This window comes from Salmo trutta, chromosome 14, assembly GCF_901001165.1.
Source record: "Salmo trutta chromosome 14, fSalTru1.1, whole genome shotgun sequence".
Classification (NCBI taxonomy): domain Eukaryota; kingdom Metazoa; phylum Chordata; class Actinopteri; order Salmoniformes; family Salmonidae; genus Salmo; species Salmo trutta.
In genome coordinates, this window is record NC_042970.1 from 43,401,644 (window position 1) to 43,420,534 (window position 18,891).

Here is an 18,891-nt window from a genome sequence, read left to right on the forward strand (position 1 = left end):
GGGGGAGAGAGACGGAGGGGGAGAGATGTTGGTGTGTGTGTGTAGTCTGTCCTGTTGCAGCCTTTTCATTGGTAAACACCAGCAACTGGTCAGCTCTTTAGAACAGAGGCAGCACAGCACTGCATATACGAACGCAGACCACATGCTAAAATAATGTTTGTTTAGCTGTGATTTACTGGATATTATCATCTAGGTTTTTATATTGACTCATATCTAAAAATAGGGGAGTGGACAGTGTGTTTGAATGCAAAACATGAACTTATTGAATAACACACTTCAAGGCTTCTCTCTCGTACTCTGAGATTGTGTATTCTGAGATTGTGTGGTGTTGTAGTGAGAGCAAGCACAGTTGAACTGAAGCTGGTTCTTTGAGAAGGGCCTGATTTTCCCCCTATGGAGTGTTACCAAATGTGTTATATGTTAAGACCGTTTTATTATATTAATCCATCTCTGAAGTCAACTGTGATCTATATGCGTGTGTGTGCACACCATACTGCGTGTGGGTGGAGCAAGTGTTGGCAGCGTGTGTGTGTGTGTGTGTGTGTGTGTGTGTGTGCTTACACTTTACATCACATGGGATGTATGAGTCATTAGTAGGCAGTATAGGGCTGTAAGCGATCAGCCAGCTATAGCATGTGGTGCTGGAACTGTAAGGCTGATTTTTGATCTGTTGCTGGGTGCGACTGGGCATGTTCCCCACTGTCTAGGGTGTGGCCACAGCCACGTTTTCTTAGTGGCAGGGGGGGGAGGTGGGGTTTGGTGCAGTGTGAGTAGGGGGGGGGTTGCGTGTCTGCAGGGAGGGAGGGAGGGAAGGAGAAGGAGAGACGCAGTCCGTGCTTTAGTATGCAAGGCAGGTGTGTCTGCAGAGGCAGGAAGAGAGGAGGCAAGGAGGGATGATGGGGAAAGGGCAGGGAGGAGAGGGGTGAGGAGGGAGAAGTTGAGGGGCAAGAGAAGGATAGAGGTGAGGAGTTCTGCCTCCTTCTACCAACTGAACCTTATTCTCTCCTCTTGTTCGCATTCCCCCTCTCTTCTCTTCATGTCTGTGCTCCCCATGCTACCTCATTAAAATACAAACCCAGCCCTTCATCTTTCACCTGTGTCACTAACCTCCCCTTTCCCCATCTCCCTTTCCTCCCTAATTTGTTTACCAGTGTTTGTGATCTGTTTCGCCTCCAGCCAATCTGTTTTTACATCCCCACCTGTTGAATACCTTGACTGCTGATGGATGAACGGAGGGTGTAGGGATGGACGTGAGTGTTCGAGTACTCGAAAGCCCGTCAACTCGATCTTTAACCAGAGATAAACCTATTTATTTAAAAAAAAAAATTAAATACTATGAAACAATTTGGGGAAAATGTGCTTTGTGGATGCCTGAACAGGCAAGTGAAATGTTCTTGAAGACAACGTTAATTTGATTTGACATGTGGATTTGTGGGGCACAACAGAAAAGAATCCATGCTAAACATCACACAGTTCTTCTCCCTAAATTCCCTCCATGTCGCACTCAGTTGCGTTCCGACCGTGAGGCCTACAGAAATAAATGCCTGTTAAAAACTGATGGGATACACAAGCTACATTCCTTGCCAAATGACGACAGTTTTAGCAACACTTCAAAATGGACTGGTTGATTGTTCCAACAACGAGCTGCAGTTTTGGAATAATTGTGTCCCCTCTATTTTCCACTTAATCAAATATGCAAACTGTTAGTGCCATTTAGAATGTGTTAGCCTAGGCAGCAGGTAGTCTAGCAGTTAAGAGTGTTGGGCCAGTAACTGAAAGGTTACTAGTTCAAATCCCTGAGCCGACTAGGTGAAAAATCTGCCGACGTGTCCTTGAGCAAGAACTTCTGCTAAATGACTAAAATAGAAAAAATAAATCAACATGGATCGGTTTCACACACAAAAGTGTGTGTATATATATATATATGTGTATGTATGTATGTATGTATGTATGTATGTATGTATGTATGTATGTATGTATGTATGTATGTATGTATGTATGATTATAATTATAATTTTTTTTTTTTACTGTTTGGACATAGGGGGCCCAAAAAAAACACACACCAAATAAATATCTCACCCTCTCTCCATCACCAACCCAGCAACTGTTGCTAACCCCATGTTACCAGCTGCTCGCAGGTTGCTGTTGTTACTGCACTCCACTTTTCTCTCTTATTTGTTTTCTGTCTGTCTGTTTTCTGTTCTAGATACAGGATCGAGTGCTCTTATCTATAATTTGATGCCAGTTCATGACAGTATATTTGTGTTTTCTTCTACTAATCATGAAAAATCTGATTTTGAAAACTCTAAATTTGATCCGGCACTTTTGAATGCCTACTAGACGCTTAACAGTTTAGTATGAATGAGATGTCGAGCTTTTTCCTTCCAGACATTTTCTACCTCTACTTGTTCGGAGTGGGATAGCTCTTTTTCTTTCTCTAGCAGGGTTATGACGCCTGAAATAATATGTTACGATTTAAACCAGGCAGCCATGTCCTGTCAATGTCCTCTTGTTGTCAAGTGAAGGGCTGGAATGGAAGGTCAGTGTTAGAATGGATTTACCTTGTTCACTTATTCACTGGTAAATGCTGCTACCACTCTTCATGGCACGTTGTATTGAAGTGGCCTAATACTAGAGGAAGAGAAGTGAGAGAATAGTGGAATAGGAGTAGCAGTGTGTAACTGGGAATTTACACACTTGACATTCACTTACCACACACTGCGTATTGTATAATTATTTATCTACAGTACTGCAGTAATACTTTGTGTACACTTTGGGTTTCTACTGTAGTAACTGTTTGCTCTAATAGTTGTAAGACAATTTGTTCTTGGTTTGGGGTTTGCTATATTTCTGCGCATGCACGCACACACACACACACACACACACACACACACACACACACACACACACACACACACACACACACACTGATCTAGCCTGAGGCACCGTGGTCACTAATTTCATCAGCTGGCCGATAGTAAGCAGATAAACAGTAGAGTGCTCTGTCCAGAATGACAAAGCTTATATGGAGTCATTGTCTGAGTCCCAAATGGCACCCTATGCCCTGTATAGTGTACCACTAATGACCAGAGCCCACTATACAGGGCATAGGGTGCCATTTGGGACATTCCCCAGAGGGACAGGGAGAGTGGGGTAATGGGAGGAAGAGGCAAAGAGAGCAGGGTAGAAGGGAAGGGAGAGTGAAAAAGAGAACGAGAGAGTGCAGGGTTTGTTCCTAGCATAGGCTGTCATGTAGCCTCATGGTCTGTCGTGGTCTTCGAGCCAGTAGAGCAGCATTTCCCAAACTAGTGATAGCGACCCCATGTGGGGCCGCCTGATTTGAAAATGGGGTTGCGAAAGAAACTCTGAAATAAAATAAAGCTTGCTGGTTCACAGGACCGGGGTTACGTCGGTAACCTCCGTTAGCCGCTAGATGCGGTTGTAATAAACAGAGCAGCTTCAGTTTTCTTCCTTCAAATGTGGCGCCATCTTTTGAACCGTTTTAGCTACAAACATCTGCTGCCCTCCCTCTCTTTAACATGTCATCTACTTTACCTCTTTTTCTACTCTACCTCTCTTTAACATGTCATCTACTTTACCTCTTTTTCTACTCTACCTCTCTTTAACATGTCATCTACTTTACCTCTTTTTCTACTCTACCTCTCTTTAACGTGTCATCTACTTTACCTCTTTTTCTACTCTACCTCTCTTTAACGTGTCATCTACTGTACCTCTTTTTCTACTCTACCTCTCTTTAACGTGTCATCTACTTTACCTCTTTTTCTACTCTACCTCTCTTTAACGTGTCATCTACTGTACCTCTTTTTCTACTCTACCTCTCTTTAACGTGTCATCTACTTTACCTCTTTTTCTACTCTACCTCTCTTTAACGTGTCATCTACTGTACCTCTTTTTCTACTCTACCTCTTTTTAACGTGTCATCTACTTTACCTCTTTTTCTACTCTACCTCTTTTTCTGCTCTCCTTCTTTCTTCTCGATTAATCTCTTCTCTTTCTAGCCTACCTCAATTTTAATTCAATTACAAAATATTTATTAGCATGAAAACGCGTACATTGCCAAAGCAAACAAAGGCATTTGTCAAATAAATGATGGCACAGATAGATAAGAGGAAAAAACAATACTCAATGGTCCATTGTTAATTGCAATTTAGCAGGACAACACAGTAATGAGGACTGTCATTTAATGATGAAGACACATGTAGCAACGTTATTGCTCTGGTGGGTTATCCATATTTCTCTCTTTCTGCTCTACCTCTCGTTCTACTCTACCTCGCTCCCTTTTGCTCGATCTGCCTTTCTACTTACTATATGTGACTCTTGTTTTACTGCTCGCTTTTTCATCTAGCTCGTTTCCCTCTCTACAGTATATGCATATCATTCCTCTTCCTCCACCCCCTCTGTTTTTATATCCTCATTTTTCTCTCACATTCCTCTCTCTCTCTCTCCCCCTGTCTCTCTTTCTCTCCCTCTTGCTCACTCACTCTCCCTCTACATTATTCCATGCCAGAGTTGAGTTGAGAAAGTGGGGCTCTTCAGTAGCCTGGCGACGTATTCTGAATAGTATCTAGTGATGATGACAGTGTAAGTGGTGAGTTACTTGACAACAGGCCTGGTAGCAGATCAGCGAGGAGTGGTGTGTGGAGTCAAATCCCCAGCCACGCTGTTAAAACAGAACCTTCCTGTGCTCTGCTGTATGCTGTGTGTTTTGTATGAATAAGGACGTGTAGGTAGTTGGCCACGTGCCTTGTATTTGTGCTGCTCTCACTTCCTTCACTCAGAGGGAATCCCTCAACTAGTAGTAGCTGGACGCACACAGCCTTTTCTTTGGCTATTCGCTACTCTGCTCTCTTCCATGTTATCCTCTACTTCTCTAAGGTATTCTGTCTCTCTCTCTGCCTTTTCTTTTCTCTACCTTCTCTCTCTCCCATCGCTGTGGCATAGGCTATAGTTTGGATGTATTTAACCAGGTAGATAGAATAATGAGGGTACCCCCCCCCCCCCATCATTTCGGCATTCAAGTGGATTATAAGATAATTCTCGTCCCTGTTTTTCACATTCTTTCATTCCTCATCTCTCCATCTCACATCCCCTCTCTCCCTAATTGTATCATCACAATAGCTATAATTACTGCATTCCTTGTTAATGACATCACCGTGCCGTTTTGCATAATGAGGGAACAAGCAGAGGCATCTGCGTTATTTTCTTGGTGTTGGAGATGCTCCGGCGCTTGGGCTAATTTCACTAATGAAATGACTATTGGTAAAATTAGCGTGCCAGTTGATTAGCTTGTCTTAATGAGTAGCTAGATCCTCATCCATCGACATTAATAAAAATCTCTTCTCATAGAGACGTGTCACAGATCTGTGTTGTTGTTCTTCATTTTGGTGGTGGTGGTGCTCATTCTCTCTGGTGATGGATCGAGGATGGTTAATGTGGTTTATAGCAAAGTGACCGTGGGAAACGAGAGGAAGTCGGTAAAAGTCATGCTTACGGCTGTTTTTCATACCGTGTATTCAAGACCACGTTAACTAAGTAGAGAGGAAGAGATGGATGAAGAGGGGTACAGAGGAGGATAAAGAGTGAGGGTGAGAACAATACACAGAGAGAGCAAAAGGGGGATAGATGAGGAGAGGCTGGTGACTAGGGGACATACTTCTGGTCATGTAGTGTATGTGGACACACACTCATCGAACATCTCATTCCAAAGTCATGGGCATTAATATGGAGTTAGTCCCCCGTGTGCTACTATAACAGCCTTCACTCTTCTGGGAAAGCTTTCCACTAGATGTTGAAACATTGCTGCGGGGAGTTTCTTCCAATCAGCCACAAGAGTATTAGTGAGGTCAGGGACTGATGTTGGGTGATTTAGGCCTGGCTCGCAGTCGGCATTCCAATTCATCCCAATTGTGTTCGATGGGGTTGAGGTCAGGGCTCTGTGCAGGCCAGTCAAGTTCTTCCAACGATCTTGACAATCCATTTCTCTATGGACCTCGCTTTGTGCACAGGGACATTGTCATGTTGAAACAGGAAAGGGCCTTCCCCAAACTGTTGTCACAAAGTTGGAAGCACAGAATCATCTAGAATGTCATTGTATGCTGTAGCATTAAGATTTCTCTTCACTGGAAGTAAGGGCCTAGCCCCAAAATCATGTAAAACAGCCGCAGAAGATTATTCCTCCTCCACCAAACTGTACAGTTGGCACTATGCATTTGGGCAGGTAACGTTCTCCTGGCATCCGCCAAATCCAGACTCTTCCGTGGGACTGCCAGATGGTGAAGTGTGATTCATCACTTCAGAGAGCGCGTTTCCACTTCTCCAGAGTCCAATGGCAGCGAGCTTTACACCACTCCAGCCGACGCTTTGCATTGCACATGGTGATCTTAGGCTTGTGTGCGGCTGCTCGGCCTTGGAAACCCATTTGATGAAGCTCCCGACGGACTGCTTTTGTACTGAAGTTGCTTCCAGAGGCAGTTTGTAACTCGGTGGTGTTGCAACCGAGGACAGACGATTTTTACGCACTACACGCTTCAGCATTGGGCAGTCCTGTTCTCTGAGCTTGTGTGGCCTGCCACTTTGCGGCTAAGCCGTTGTTGCTCCTAGACATTTCCACTTCACAATGACAGCACTTACAGTTGACCGGGGCAGCTCTAGCAGTGCATAAATTTGACGAACTGACTTGTTGGAAAGTTGGCATCCTATGATGGTGCCACATTGAAAGTCACTAAACTCTTCAGTGAGGCCATTCTACTGCCAAAGTTTGTGTATGGATATTGAATGGCTGTGTGCTCGATTTTATGCACCGGTCAGCTGTGGCTGAAATAGCTGAATCCACTCATTTGTCCACATACTTTTGTATATATAGTGTATTGCAGTGTACTTACTGTATGTTGTCTAAAAGCTCTCACTGTTTGGGCCCCGAATTTAGGGAGCCATTTAGTGGTCCTTTAGTGGTCCCCAGGCGACTGCTGGCATTTCACAAAATCAATAGATTTTGTTTGGAAACTGAGCTCATGTGACATTTACACATGCACACTGGTTACATCAGGCTAATGCATTTGTAGACCCGAGCAGCATCTACCAACTTTTTGTCCAGAAACATTGCTGAAAACGCCATCATTGAAACTCTAGAGGCCAGGTCACTTCCCCTCTGTGGAAAGTCTCTCTCACTCACACACACACACACACACACACACACACACACACACACACACACACACACACACACACACACACACACACACACACACACACACACACTTTTTTGGGGAGCAATATAGATGGCCATTCACTTTGAATGGTAAGCTGTATATACTGTTGAAGTCGGAAGTTTACATACACCTTAGCCAAATACATTTAAACTCCATTTTCCACAATTCCTGACATTTAATCCTAGTAAAAATGCCATGTCTTAGGTCAGTTAGGATCACCACTTTATTTTAAAAATGTGAAATGTCAGAATAATAGTAGAGAGAGTGATTGATTGATTGATTTATTTCATCTTTTATTTTCTTTCATCACATTCCCAGTGGGTCAGAAGTTTACATACACTCAATTCATATTTGGTAGCATTGTTTTTAAATTGTTTAACTTGGGTCAAACGTTTCGGGTAGCCTTCCACAAACTTCCACAATAAGTTAGGTGAATTTTGGCCCATTCCTCCTGACAGAGCTGGTGTAACTGAGTCAGGATTCTAGGCCTCCTTGCTTGAACATGCTTTTTCAGATCTGCCCACAAATTTTCTATAGGATTTAGGTCAGGGCTTTGTGATGGCCACTTCAATACCTTGACTTTGTTGTCCTTAAGGCATTTTGCCACAACATTGGAAGTATGCTTGGGGTCATTGTCCATTTGGACGACCCATTTGCGACCAAGCTTTAACTCCCTGACTGATGTCTTGAGATGTTGCTTCAAAATATCCACATAATTTTCCTGCCTCATGATGCCATCTATTTTGTGAAGTGCACCAGTCCCTCCTGCAGCAAAGCACCCCCACAACATGATGCTGCCACCCCTGTGCTTCACGGTTGCGATGGTGTTCTTCGGCTTGCAAGTCTCCCCCTTTTTCCTCCAAACATAACGATGGTCATTATGGCCAAAGAGTTACATTTTTGTTTCATCAGACCAGAGGACATTTCTCCAAAAAGTATGATCTTCGTTTATGAGCGGCCCTTCAGGTTATGACAATATAGGACTCATTTTACTATGGATTAGAGGTCGACCGATTAATCGGAATGGACGATTTAATTAGGGCCAATTTCAGGTTTTCATAACAATCGGCAATCTGCATTTTTGGACACCGATTATGGCTTATTACATTGCACTCCACGAGGAGACTGTGTGGCAGGCTGACTACCTGTTACGCGAGTGCAGTAAGAAGCCAAGATAAGGTGCTAGCTAGCATTAAACATATCTTATAAAAAACTATCAATCTTAACATAATCACTAGTTAACTACACATGGTTGATGATATTGCTAGTTTATCTAGCTTGTCCTGCGTTGCATATAATCGATGCAGTGCCTGTTAATTTATCATTGAATCACAGCCTACTTCGCCAAACAGGTGATTTAAGAAGCACATGCGTGAAAAAAGCACTGTCGTTGCACCAATGTGTACCTAACCATAAAAATCAATGCCTTAATCAATACACAAGTATATATTTTTAAACCTGCATATTTAGTTAATATTGCCTGCTAACATGAATTTCTTTAAACTAGGGAAATTGTGTCACTTCTCTTGCGTTCTGATCAATTTTTCATTTTGGAAGAGTCAGCTTTTTAAACCAACATGGCTCAGTTTAAATTGTTTTTACACTGTAGTAAAACAAAATCTCATTTTATATGCATTTGGGCCGCCTGGCTCATTGCGAACTGTGTGAAGACCATTTATTCCTAACAAAGACCGTAATTAATTTGACAGAATTATACATAATTATGACATAACATTGAAGGTTGTGCAATATAACAGCAATATTTAGACTTAGGGATGCCACCCGTTAGATAAAATACGGAACGGTTCCGTATTTCACTGAAAGAATAAAAGTTTGTTTTCGAAATGATAGTTTCCGGATTTGACCATATTAATGACCTAAGGCTCGTATTTCTGTGTGTTATTATAATTAAGTCTATGATTTGATATAGTAGTCTGACTGAGCGGTGGTAGGCAGTAGCAGGCTCGTAAGCATTCATTCAAACAGCACTTTCCTGCATTTGCCAGCAGCCCTTCGCTGTGCTTCAAACATTGCGCTGTTTGACTTCAAGCCTATCAACTCCCGAGATTAGGCTGGCAATACTAAGTACCTATTAGAACATCCAATAGTCAAAGGTATATGAAATAAAAATGGTATAGAGAGAAATAGTCCTATAATAACTACAACCTAAAACTTCTTACCTGAGAATATTGAAGACTCATGTTAAAAGGAACCACCAGCTTTCATATGTTCCCATGTTCTGAGCAAGGAACTTAAACGTTAGCTTTTTTACATGGCACATATTGCACTTTTACTCTCTTCTCCAACATTTTGTTTTTGGATTATTTAAACCAAATTGAACATGTTTCATTATTTACTTGAGACTAAATTGATTTTATTGATGTATTATATTAAGTTAAAATAAGTGTTCATTCAGTATTGTTGTAATTGTCATTATTTTATATATATATATATATATATATATATCGGCTTTTTTGGTCCTCCAATAATCGGTATCAGCGGTGAAAAATCATAAACGGCCGACCTCTACTATGGATATATACATTTTTGTACCGGTTTCCTCCAGCATCTTCACAAGGTCGTTTGCTGTTGTTCTGGGATTGATTTGCACCTTTCGCACCAAAGTACGTTCATCACGAGGCGACAGAAGGTGTCTCCTTCCTGAGCGGTTTGACGGCTGCGTAGTCCCTTGGTGTTTATACTTGCGTACTGTTGTTTGTACTTATGAACGTGGTACCTTCAGGTGTTTGGAAATTGCTCCCAAGGATGAACCAGACTTGTGGTCTACAATATTTTTTCTGAGATCTTGGCTGATTTCTTTTGATTTTTCCCATGATGCCAAGCAATGAGGCACTGAGTTTGAAGGTAGGCCTTGAAATACATCCACAGGTACACCTCCAATTGACTCAAATGATGTCAATTAGCCAATCAGAAGCTTCTAAAGCCATGACATTTTCTGGAATTTTCCAAGCTGTTTAAAGGCACAGTCAACTTAGTGTATATAAACTTCTGACCCACTGGAATTGTGATACAGTGAAATAATCTGTCTGTAAACAATTGTTGGAAAAATGACTTGTGTCATGCACAAAGTAGATGTCCTAACCGACTTGCCAAAACTATAGTTTGCTAATAAGAAATTTGTTGAGTGGTTGAAAAACAAGTTCTAATGACTCCAACCTAAGTGTATGTAAACTTCCGACTTCAACTGTAGATGGGGGTTGGGGAGCAGTACATGGCCATGATGGTTGTTTTGTCTAACTGCTTCAGTGAAAGGCCTGAGGTTAAATTAGTGAGATGCTCTTTGTTTTATATTTATATCAAATTCCAGGGAAGATATCAGAGTATAAAGAAGAGCATATTAACCCAATCTAGGTTAAAGCCTTCCTGCAGGCTCTCACAAACAAACCATCTCACATACACCACTTGCCCATATATAAAATAACTGCTCCTAGGCTAATTAGTGTGTGTGTGGATCAGGGTTTTTGTTATGAAAATTTGGCACCGGACAAGTGACTGGGAATATTTACATTTACCTGACATTTTGAGAAAATGACCCGGTCATCCATATGTATTGGGGTGCGTAACCCATTAGGGCGTCCACCCAAGCAGCCAGCACCATCAATAAACGAGCCACGTTGGCCAAATGAGCCACATTTACGTGTCCTTAAAAACAACCTTAATGTCAAATTTCTTAAACACTAAAACTTGTGTGGTTTTTACTTTCCTAAAACAATAATTATTCAGCTGTTGGAGATGTGAGCACTAAACGCACCAGGGCATTGCATGCATATGTCTATAGGCTTAGGCATCCACTGTACGATGTTAATATCTAAATAAAGATCTAAATGAAGGAAAAGGTTAGACCTAGAGATGGAGAGATGCCGGTGGAATGCTGCATCGACATGCCTTTCAGATAGGCTACTGCGTCTGCTATGATATACACAAGGAGACTAATTAGTTCATTTTCTATCATAATTAAAGATGAGCATTATGTTGTTAGATTATAGGAGTTACTCTTGTAGGCCTAAAACATTCTTCCTCACCTCAAGTTCAACTTTCGGAGTCAGTTGGTGCGCACTGCCACACAACACCCAAACCTTCACAAAAGTTTCTAAACTTTATTTGGGTCATTTCAAAAGTAAGTCAAGTCATTGTTTATAGGCAAAATAAGAGCAGGATATTATATTTTGGCAAACACAATATTACAGTTGGAACTTAATTTGGCCAAAGAAAATGGCCCAACAGAATTAAATAAAACACTTGTGAACTGGTTTAAACCTTCACATATGTTTTGAACAGGCTATATTGCAGCAATTACCAACAAAGTCTAGTGTCTACCGTATCAAACAGCAATAGGCAGGTCTACTTAACCTATCGTAAACTAAATACGGAGTACACAATTTAAAAAGACAGAAAATTGAGAAAACCGAATGAAACGAAAAACACTTTTTGCATATTAAACAACTGGTTTAGATAAATAAATAGGCCCACAATAACAATGATATAGGCCTACAATAATAATAATGATAAAACAAATGATTATAAATAGCCCCCGTCCCTTTTCACTATAGGCATACTTTTTCCCCTCTAAAGTTTGTTTTACTTCAATGAAAAAGGCCCTCCGTCTTCGCAATCAACAGTAGCTTAGGCCAAGGCTTGTCTCTCCCTCTCCCGAGCATCAGGTGCATGTACGTAAGGCAATCGGGGTGTATGAGAGGCAGCCCGACGATTTTTATTTATCGGCTTTTCATAATTTTTATCGGCCAAAAGTCGGCTATTGCCGGCTAATGGAAACCCTGGTGTGGATGTGCGTGCGTGAGTGTATTTCTGGCCTGTGAGACGGAGAATGGAAATCCGGAGAGTCGCACTCCAGCACATCAGTTCTTATCACATAAGCACACATCAAAGGCAGACCTCCATTTGGGGTGTTTAGCATGTCATGGAGAGCCCAGAAGAGTGGGACACACACACACACACACACACACACGCGCGCGCGCAGACATTCACACACTCTGAAACGCACACTAAAACACACACCGGCCCAGAGGAGAGGTCCAGAGCGTTACCTCACATTAGCATAATGTCCTCTTCCTTCCAGTCACTTCCAACACACAGTGCTGTATTAAAGCCTGTTGTATTAGACTTTGTATTGTATGGGAGATATTAACAATCTATTATAGCTCCTCTCTACAGCTACACACCACTGATAACTACTCTATACCACTGCTGTCATAGAACCAGGTCACTATGGTGATTCCTATGGCATCTTTCTCCTTTCTTTAGAGGGGAATTAGGATTCTATGTGAAACGCAGTCGTTTTGGGACAAGCAGTTGGATCTACTGCGAGACCGCTAATCTTATACAAACAAAGGGGCTGTGTGTGTCAAGTGAGAGTCAGATTATCCTAAATATGTTTCCTACTGTATGACCTGTCCTTAGGAATTGTTCAACCTCAATGCAAAGCATGGCTGTCTTTCCCATTCAGAGAATCACATGCTCTCTGCTTTTGAGAATCTCTGCAGCTTTGGCATTTTCTATTCTTATCTCAGTTCCTCCACTCTTGCAGTTTTCTTGCAATTCTGTACATTTTGCAATGTCGAATGTGTATACATGTAGTATTTGCGTGACCAAAAAAAATGACAATGGTCAACAACAAAAAACTTGGTATAAAAACGTTAGCTGACATAGGCTGATTGATCTGGACATTTTCAGACAAGATATACACCGCTCTCTAAGGTATGCAATGACTAACATGGCAAGAGGAACTGATGATGCAATTGCAACCTTCAAGAGTATGTTTAAAACCGGACTGAGTTCCTTAAATTACAAATGACCGCTCTCGCCCACCCCACAGTTTGGGAACCACTGCCATACGGTTTTGCAATAACTGAAGTGTTTTTTTTATTTTTCTCTGGTTATGTGGTGGTAATCTTGCAGTATTTGATATAAATCCTCAATGGCGAGCTATTCCTGTGGTTTATATTCATTTGGACTTTTTCAATGTTTTAAAACCTTTTTCTTGTCTCTTTCTCCTGCAGTTTTGTGGAACAGAAGAAGTGGTCAACGGATCATGACTCCACTGTTTCCTTGGTAACTAATATGCACTTCGGGGTCCAGACGCTCGTCCACTGATGTTCATCTCCCACACCTGGCAGAGAGACCACCAATACTACTACAATACCCACATTTCCTGCCTGCACAAAGTAAGGACTTAGGCGTTGAAGCCCTTAGGTGACTTGGACTTCCTTGTTTTACGATTTAACTATTTTCGCACTACTAGCCAGTTCTTAGTTTACAATTGTCAAGCACAGTGATCTTAGAGAGACAGTAGAGGCAGTGAGAGACAGTCGGCGAGTAAAGAGAGAGAAACAATCAAACGACGACAAAATGGCCAACAACACGGCGGACCACCCTCCGGGGAACTCTGTTGTCGCCGATGGCAACCAGGAGGGGGACTTTGGCATCACGGTGATGGACCTCCGAGAGCTGATGGAGCTGAGGAGTGGAGAGGCCGTCACCAAGATAGCCGACTCCTACGGAGACGTGCAGGGGGTCTGCCGCAGGCTCAAGACATCACCCATCGAGGGTAAGAGACATTATATATATACACACACACACACACATCACTGTATCACCCCATTAGCCCTACTGAATGTTATAATGATGATGTCATCATATATCTGACCCCTATTCATAGGTTGCACCTCTGTCACTCGGTCACGTCATACCATTATGTCATGCCATTGTTGGTCGCATCATGCCATTGTTATGAACATTTACTCAAGTCACCCTCTACCGGCGGCGCAGTAGTGGTGCCCAAAAGTGATGATAAGCGCCCAGTCATTCTGGACGGAGGCTAAATACTGTTTAGTCTAAATTACACAATAGTGCCTGGAAATACGATGACATTGCGAAAATAGTCAAATGTATAGTTGGAAACAACTTTGCCAGCATTATCATGTCGTCAAATGTACCTTAGACAGATGGCAATGTTGTCATTAGCTAGCAAAGTTCGTCAACAATTGCTAGCAATGCCTCAAGTTAGCTAGCTAAAATCAGGTGATCTTCCCTGAATTTTAGCTAACGTAACGTTATGCTGCATCTAAAGTAAATCTGGCAACATCAAAATGATGACAAAAGGTTTTCCTACAAATGATTTGCCTCCTTTTGAATGGCATTGAATTACAAGCCACTAATGTACTTTTTATTAAATCTTCATCAGCGCTAATTGATGATGCGTTGAGTAGAATGTTCAGCTGGGCAACAGTACAATACGAACATTCAAAACAATATTGTGACGAAACATGTAACCCGTAAATAGAGTCCCAGGGCTAAACTGCTCTGACATGACGGATTTTTAAATCGGTGTGCGCAGCAGAGAGTGAAGGGTTAATTATGGAGGCTAAGTGATGCTGTGTGTAGGACGTTTTAATCGTTGCTGTTTCCTACCCAACGTTTTGAAAATACAGGCTGAAGAATATAATATAGGCCAGTATGCGCAAGTTCAATGACCTGCTAACCCAATACAGTATCTATTTCACTGTACAGCCACTCCCCAGTCCCCAGCATTAAGTATTCCCTTAACTACTCCCTTCTGCACATGCTATCCATTAGCGCAGGTGTGGCTATGGGCCTACTGCTAATGAGTTTGACACCGTTTCCTAACTAGGCCTTCAAACCATCCCCGGGCTGGCTTTAGAAACATGGAGATAATCTTTAGTCATCAACAACTTGCACTCTGATTATCATCAGAACATTTACACATGTACACGTACATACACGATTGGAATCACTCAGAGTAGATTAATCACATGATATCTGACAGCTGATCAACTATGGGTTGAGAGTAGAAAATGGCCACTGCTCTCACTCTACTTCCCTCCCTCCCTCTCTCTCTCTCTCTCCCTTCTCTCTCTTTTGCTCCACTTCCCTCTCTCTCGCTTGCTCGCAAGTGCCCCTCCTTGGTTCTGCGGTTCATTCCAGGATTGGAATTAGTTCCACACTGTAGCCCTAATGACTTCATAGATCATTGCTCTATTCCATTTAGTAATCAATTGACAGCTGTAGCACCGTTCTCCGCACAATAAATTACTATTTTTAATGAAGGAAGCATAATTATGTTTTCAGTGGACAGACGGGTGGAAGGAGGGGGGGGGAAAGCCGCTCAAACGCATAACGAAAAGCTGGTTCATTTCAGTGGAAAACAAGATGGGTTTTCTGCTGGTTGTTTTGTAAGCAAATGGGCCTCAGAAGCCTGGCATCTCATATTACTGTTGTCATAATGCTGCTATTTAGTGCGTGGATTCACTTTCTTTATTCCACTAGACATGAAGGGGCCGCTTGGCTCAAATGACTTGTCTAGGATTCGGTTTCCCTTGCCGATACAGTTCTACTTCAGTCCTTTGGCTGCGTGAGTAAGTGTTCTATCCACTGGGGGCTTCTCTGACAATGACGTCACTCTCATCTCAGCCCAGTGCATGTTACAAATGTATATTTTTATCAGTCTGTACTGCATCCATACACATTAGTGTAGCTAGCAAGACACTTCCTTATTTGATATGGCTGGCTAGTTATCTACCAAATACAATGTGTTTATCCCAAATGCCACCCTATTCCCTATATACTGTAGTACACTACATTTGACCAGGGCCCATATGGCTCTGGTCAAAAGTATTGCACTATATAGGGGATAGGGTACCATTTGGGAACATGTGAATACTGATGTAGTAGCACTAAGTGCATCACCTGATCCAGGATAAATGTGGTTGTTCATTTCCTAGAGATGGATCCAGTCGTTTTATCTCTGGTTCATTACTCTGTGGTGCATCAGTGGAGGCGGGAGAGGAGAGAAAGATGAGCATTAACCTCCACCTTAACAACACTTTACCACCTCCATTAACACTCACCTGAACTACTACACAGAGAGGAGAGGCACTTTTCCCTTTTCTCCACCCACTACACACACACACACGTGCCCGTACACACACAGACACATGCATGCCTGCGTACACAAACAAAAGTGAATACAAACGCACACACACTCTTGGACACACTCGGCATTGCCATAAGTACAGTTTCATCTGATTTGCTCTTCTCTGCTATGGTGTGTTCAGTGTAGTGTTGTTTGCTCCATAGACACTACCGCTAATGTTTACTGATGAACCAGTCTGCTGCTGGGCCTGCCTGCTTGGTTTTTTTTTTCTTGTTTTTTTGCTTCTAGAGGGCAAACGCTGATTGTCCTTTTTTTATAAACACAAAGCAATGCTTCTGCTCCTGCTGATTTGCTGTCCGACCTAGGTTTATGAGATTGGATCTGCTCAAGTTATCCGACCAGGGTACCGAGCATGGGAGACCAGGGTACCGAGCATGGGGGACCAGGGTATCGAGCATGGGGGACCAGGGTACCGAGCATGGGGGACCAGGGTACCGAGCATGGGGGACCAGGGTACCGAGCATGGGGGACCAGGGTACCGAGCATGGGGGACCAGGGTACCGAGCATGGGGACTCTATAACAACTTACATAGGCAAGGCTTACACACAGTTAGAACACGACACATCATTTTTTTAGGCAAAGGGGAGAAACTTACGGCAATCCAGCGAGGTAAAGAAACAACTGGACGTTATTATTACTTAGGATATAAGCCTAGTTAGATGTGTGTGTGTGTGTGTGTGTGTGTGTAAACACGCCCTAGTTCTCTTGTGGAGGCGGTTAGAATGGAGTGGCATGTAGGCCTATATGACACAGGCAGAGCAGTGATTCATCGCTGTGCCTCCAGCTAACGGCCCAGCCTCATTGGCCCAGGATTTCCCTGTTCGGTGGGTGGGGTTGTATGACACATCAGCTCAGTTATGCTGCTAGCGCCATGGCAGGAAAAGAGCAGGATTACAGCATTACACTAGACTGCCTTTTAAGAGTGATGAAGACTAGAATGGGGTCACCCCTGTATTTTTGAGTGTACTGGTGAGTATATTATGACGATTAGACAAGGCTTAGTTTGACGTTCTTGGTCTCTGATGTTATAGATAAATTAGTTTATTTCCAAAGTGCTATATCCACCAATTTTTCACGTGTTTTTTCATCAGAAATGATTGCTTATGATTAACTTCATGGGTGTCCAAAATATTACTGTACTTAGATGTTTTATTCATAGATTCTATATGTGAATTAAAATGTGTTTTTTTGCAAAAACCTATATATCCATTGTTAAGCTGGAATGGAATGTTCGTTTCCTGTATATTTGACTGTGATACAGTATGTGGTTGTCTCGCCTAGCTATCTTAAGATGAATGCACTTACTGTAAGTCGCTCTGGATAAGAACATCTGCTAAATTACTATAATGTCAAATTTAAATGTTTTACATACAGATCTCATATTGAGGGGAAGCATGTTTTAGCCACCTTCCAGAGATGTGAAAGATATACAGTGCATTCGGAAAGTATTCAGACCCCTTGACTTTTTCCACATTTTGTTATGTTACAGCCTTATTCTAAAATGGATTCAATCGTTTTTTTGTCTCATCAATCTACACACAATACCCCATAATGACAAAGCAAAAACAGGTTTTTAGAAATGTGTGTGTGTGTGTGTGTGTGTGTGTGTGTGTGTGTGTGCGTGCGTACACCAGTTTATTGGAGGACCAAAAAAAGCCTATTTTTTTATTTTAGTAATTTGTAATAATGACACTTACAACAATACTGAATGAACACTTATTTTAACTTAATATAATACATCAATAAAATCAATTTAGCCTCAAATAAATAATGAAACATGTTCAATTAGGTTTAAATAATGCAAAAACAAAGTGTTGGAGAAGAAAGTAAAAGTGCAATATGTGCCATATAAAAAAGCTAACGTTTAAGTTCCTTGCTCAGAACATGGGAACATATGAAAGCTGGTGGTTCCTTTGAACATGAGTCTTCAATATTCCCAGGTAAGAAGTTTTAGGTTGTAGTTTATTATAGGAATTATAGGACTATTTCTCTCTATAGCATTTGTATTTCATATACCTTTGACTATTGGATGTTCTTATAGGCACTATAGTATTGCAAGTGTAACAGTATAGCTTCCGTCCCTCTCCTTGCGCCGAACCAGGGACACATCGACAACAGCCACCCTCGAAGCATCGTAACCCATCGCTCCACAAAAGCCGCGGCCCTTGCAGAGCAAGGGGAACAACTACTTCAAGGTCTGAGTGAGTGACGTCACCGATTGAAACGCTATTAGCGTGCACCCCGCTAACTAGCTAGCCATTTCACATCGGTTACACCAGCTCAATGTTACATCATAAACAGCTCAATGCTTGAAGCACAGCGAAGGGCTGCTGGCAAATGCAGGAAAGTGCTGTTTGAATGAATGCTTACGAGCCTGCTGCTGCCTACCACCGCTCAGTCAGACTGATATCAAATCATAGACTTACAGTCGTATGAAAAAGTTTGGGTACCTCTGAAAAGCTGCCATACCCTCTTCCATGATTTCCATTTATAAATAATTGGGTGTTTGGATCAGCAATTTCATTTTGATCTATCAAATAACTGATGGACACAGAAATATTTCAGTAGTGAAATGAGGTTTATTGGATTAACAGAAAATGTGCAATATGCATCAAAACAAAATTAGACAGGTGCATACATTTGGGCACCCCAATAGAAAAATCACATCA

General features: G+C 42.0%; 1 protein-coding gene across 6 annotated transcripts in view; it reads left to right on the forward strand.

Moving 5' to 3' along the window:
- Window positions 1–18,891, forward strand: part of LOC115208132 (plasma membrane calcium-transporting ATPase 1) — a 165,452-nt gene that overhangs the window by 29,069 nt on the left and 117,492 nt on the right. For all 6 annotated transcript variants that reach the window (XM_029775963.1, XM_029775967.1, XM_029775962.1 and 3 more), the window contains exon 2: window positions 13,268–13,815. In XM_029775963.1, the coding sequence (XP_029631823.1) occupies window positions 13,617–13,815 (199 nt within the window). In that variant the 5' untranslated portion in view covers window positions 13,268–13,616. The remainder of the gene's footprint in view (window positions 1–13,267; window positions 13,816–18,891) is intronic.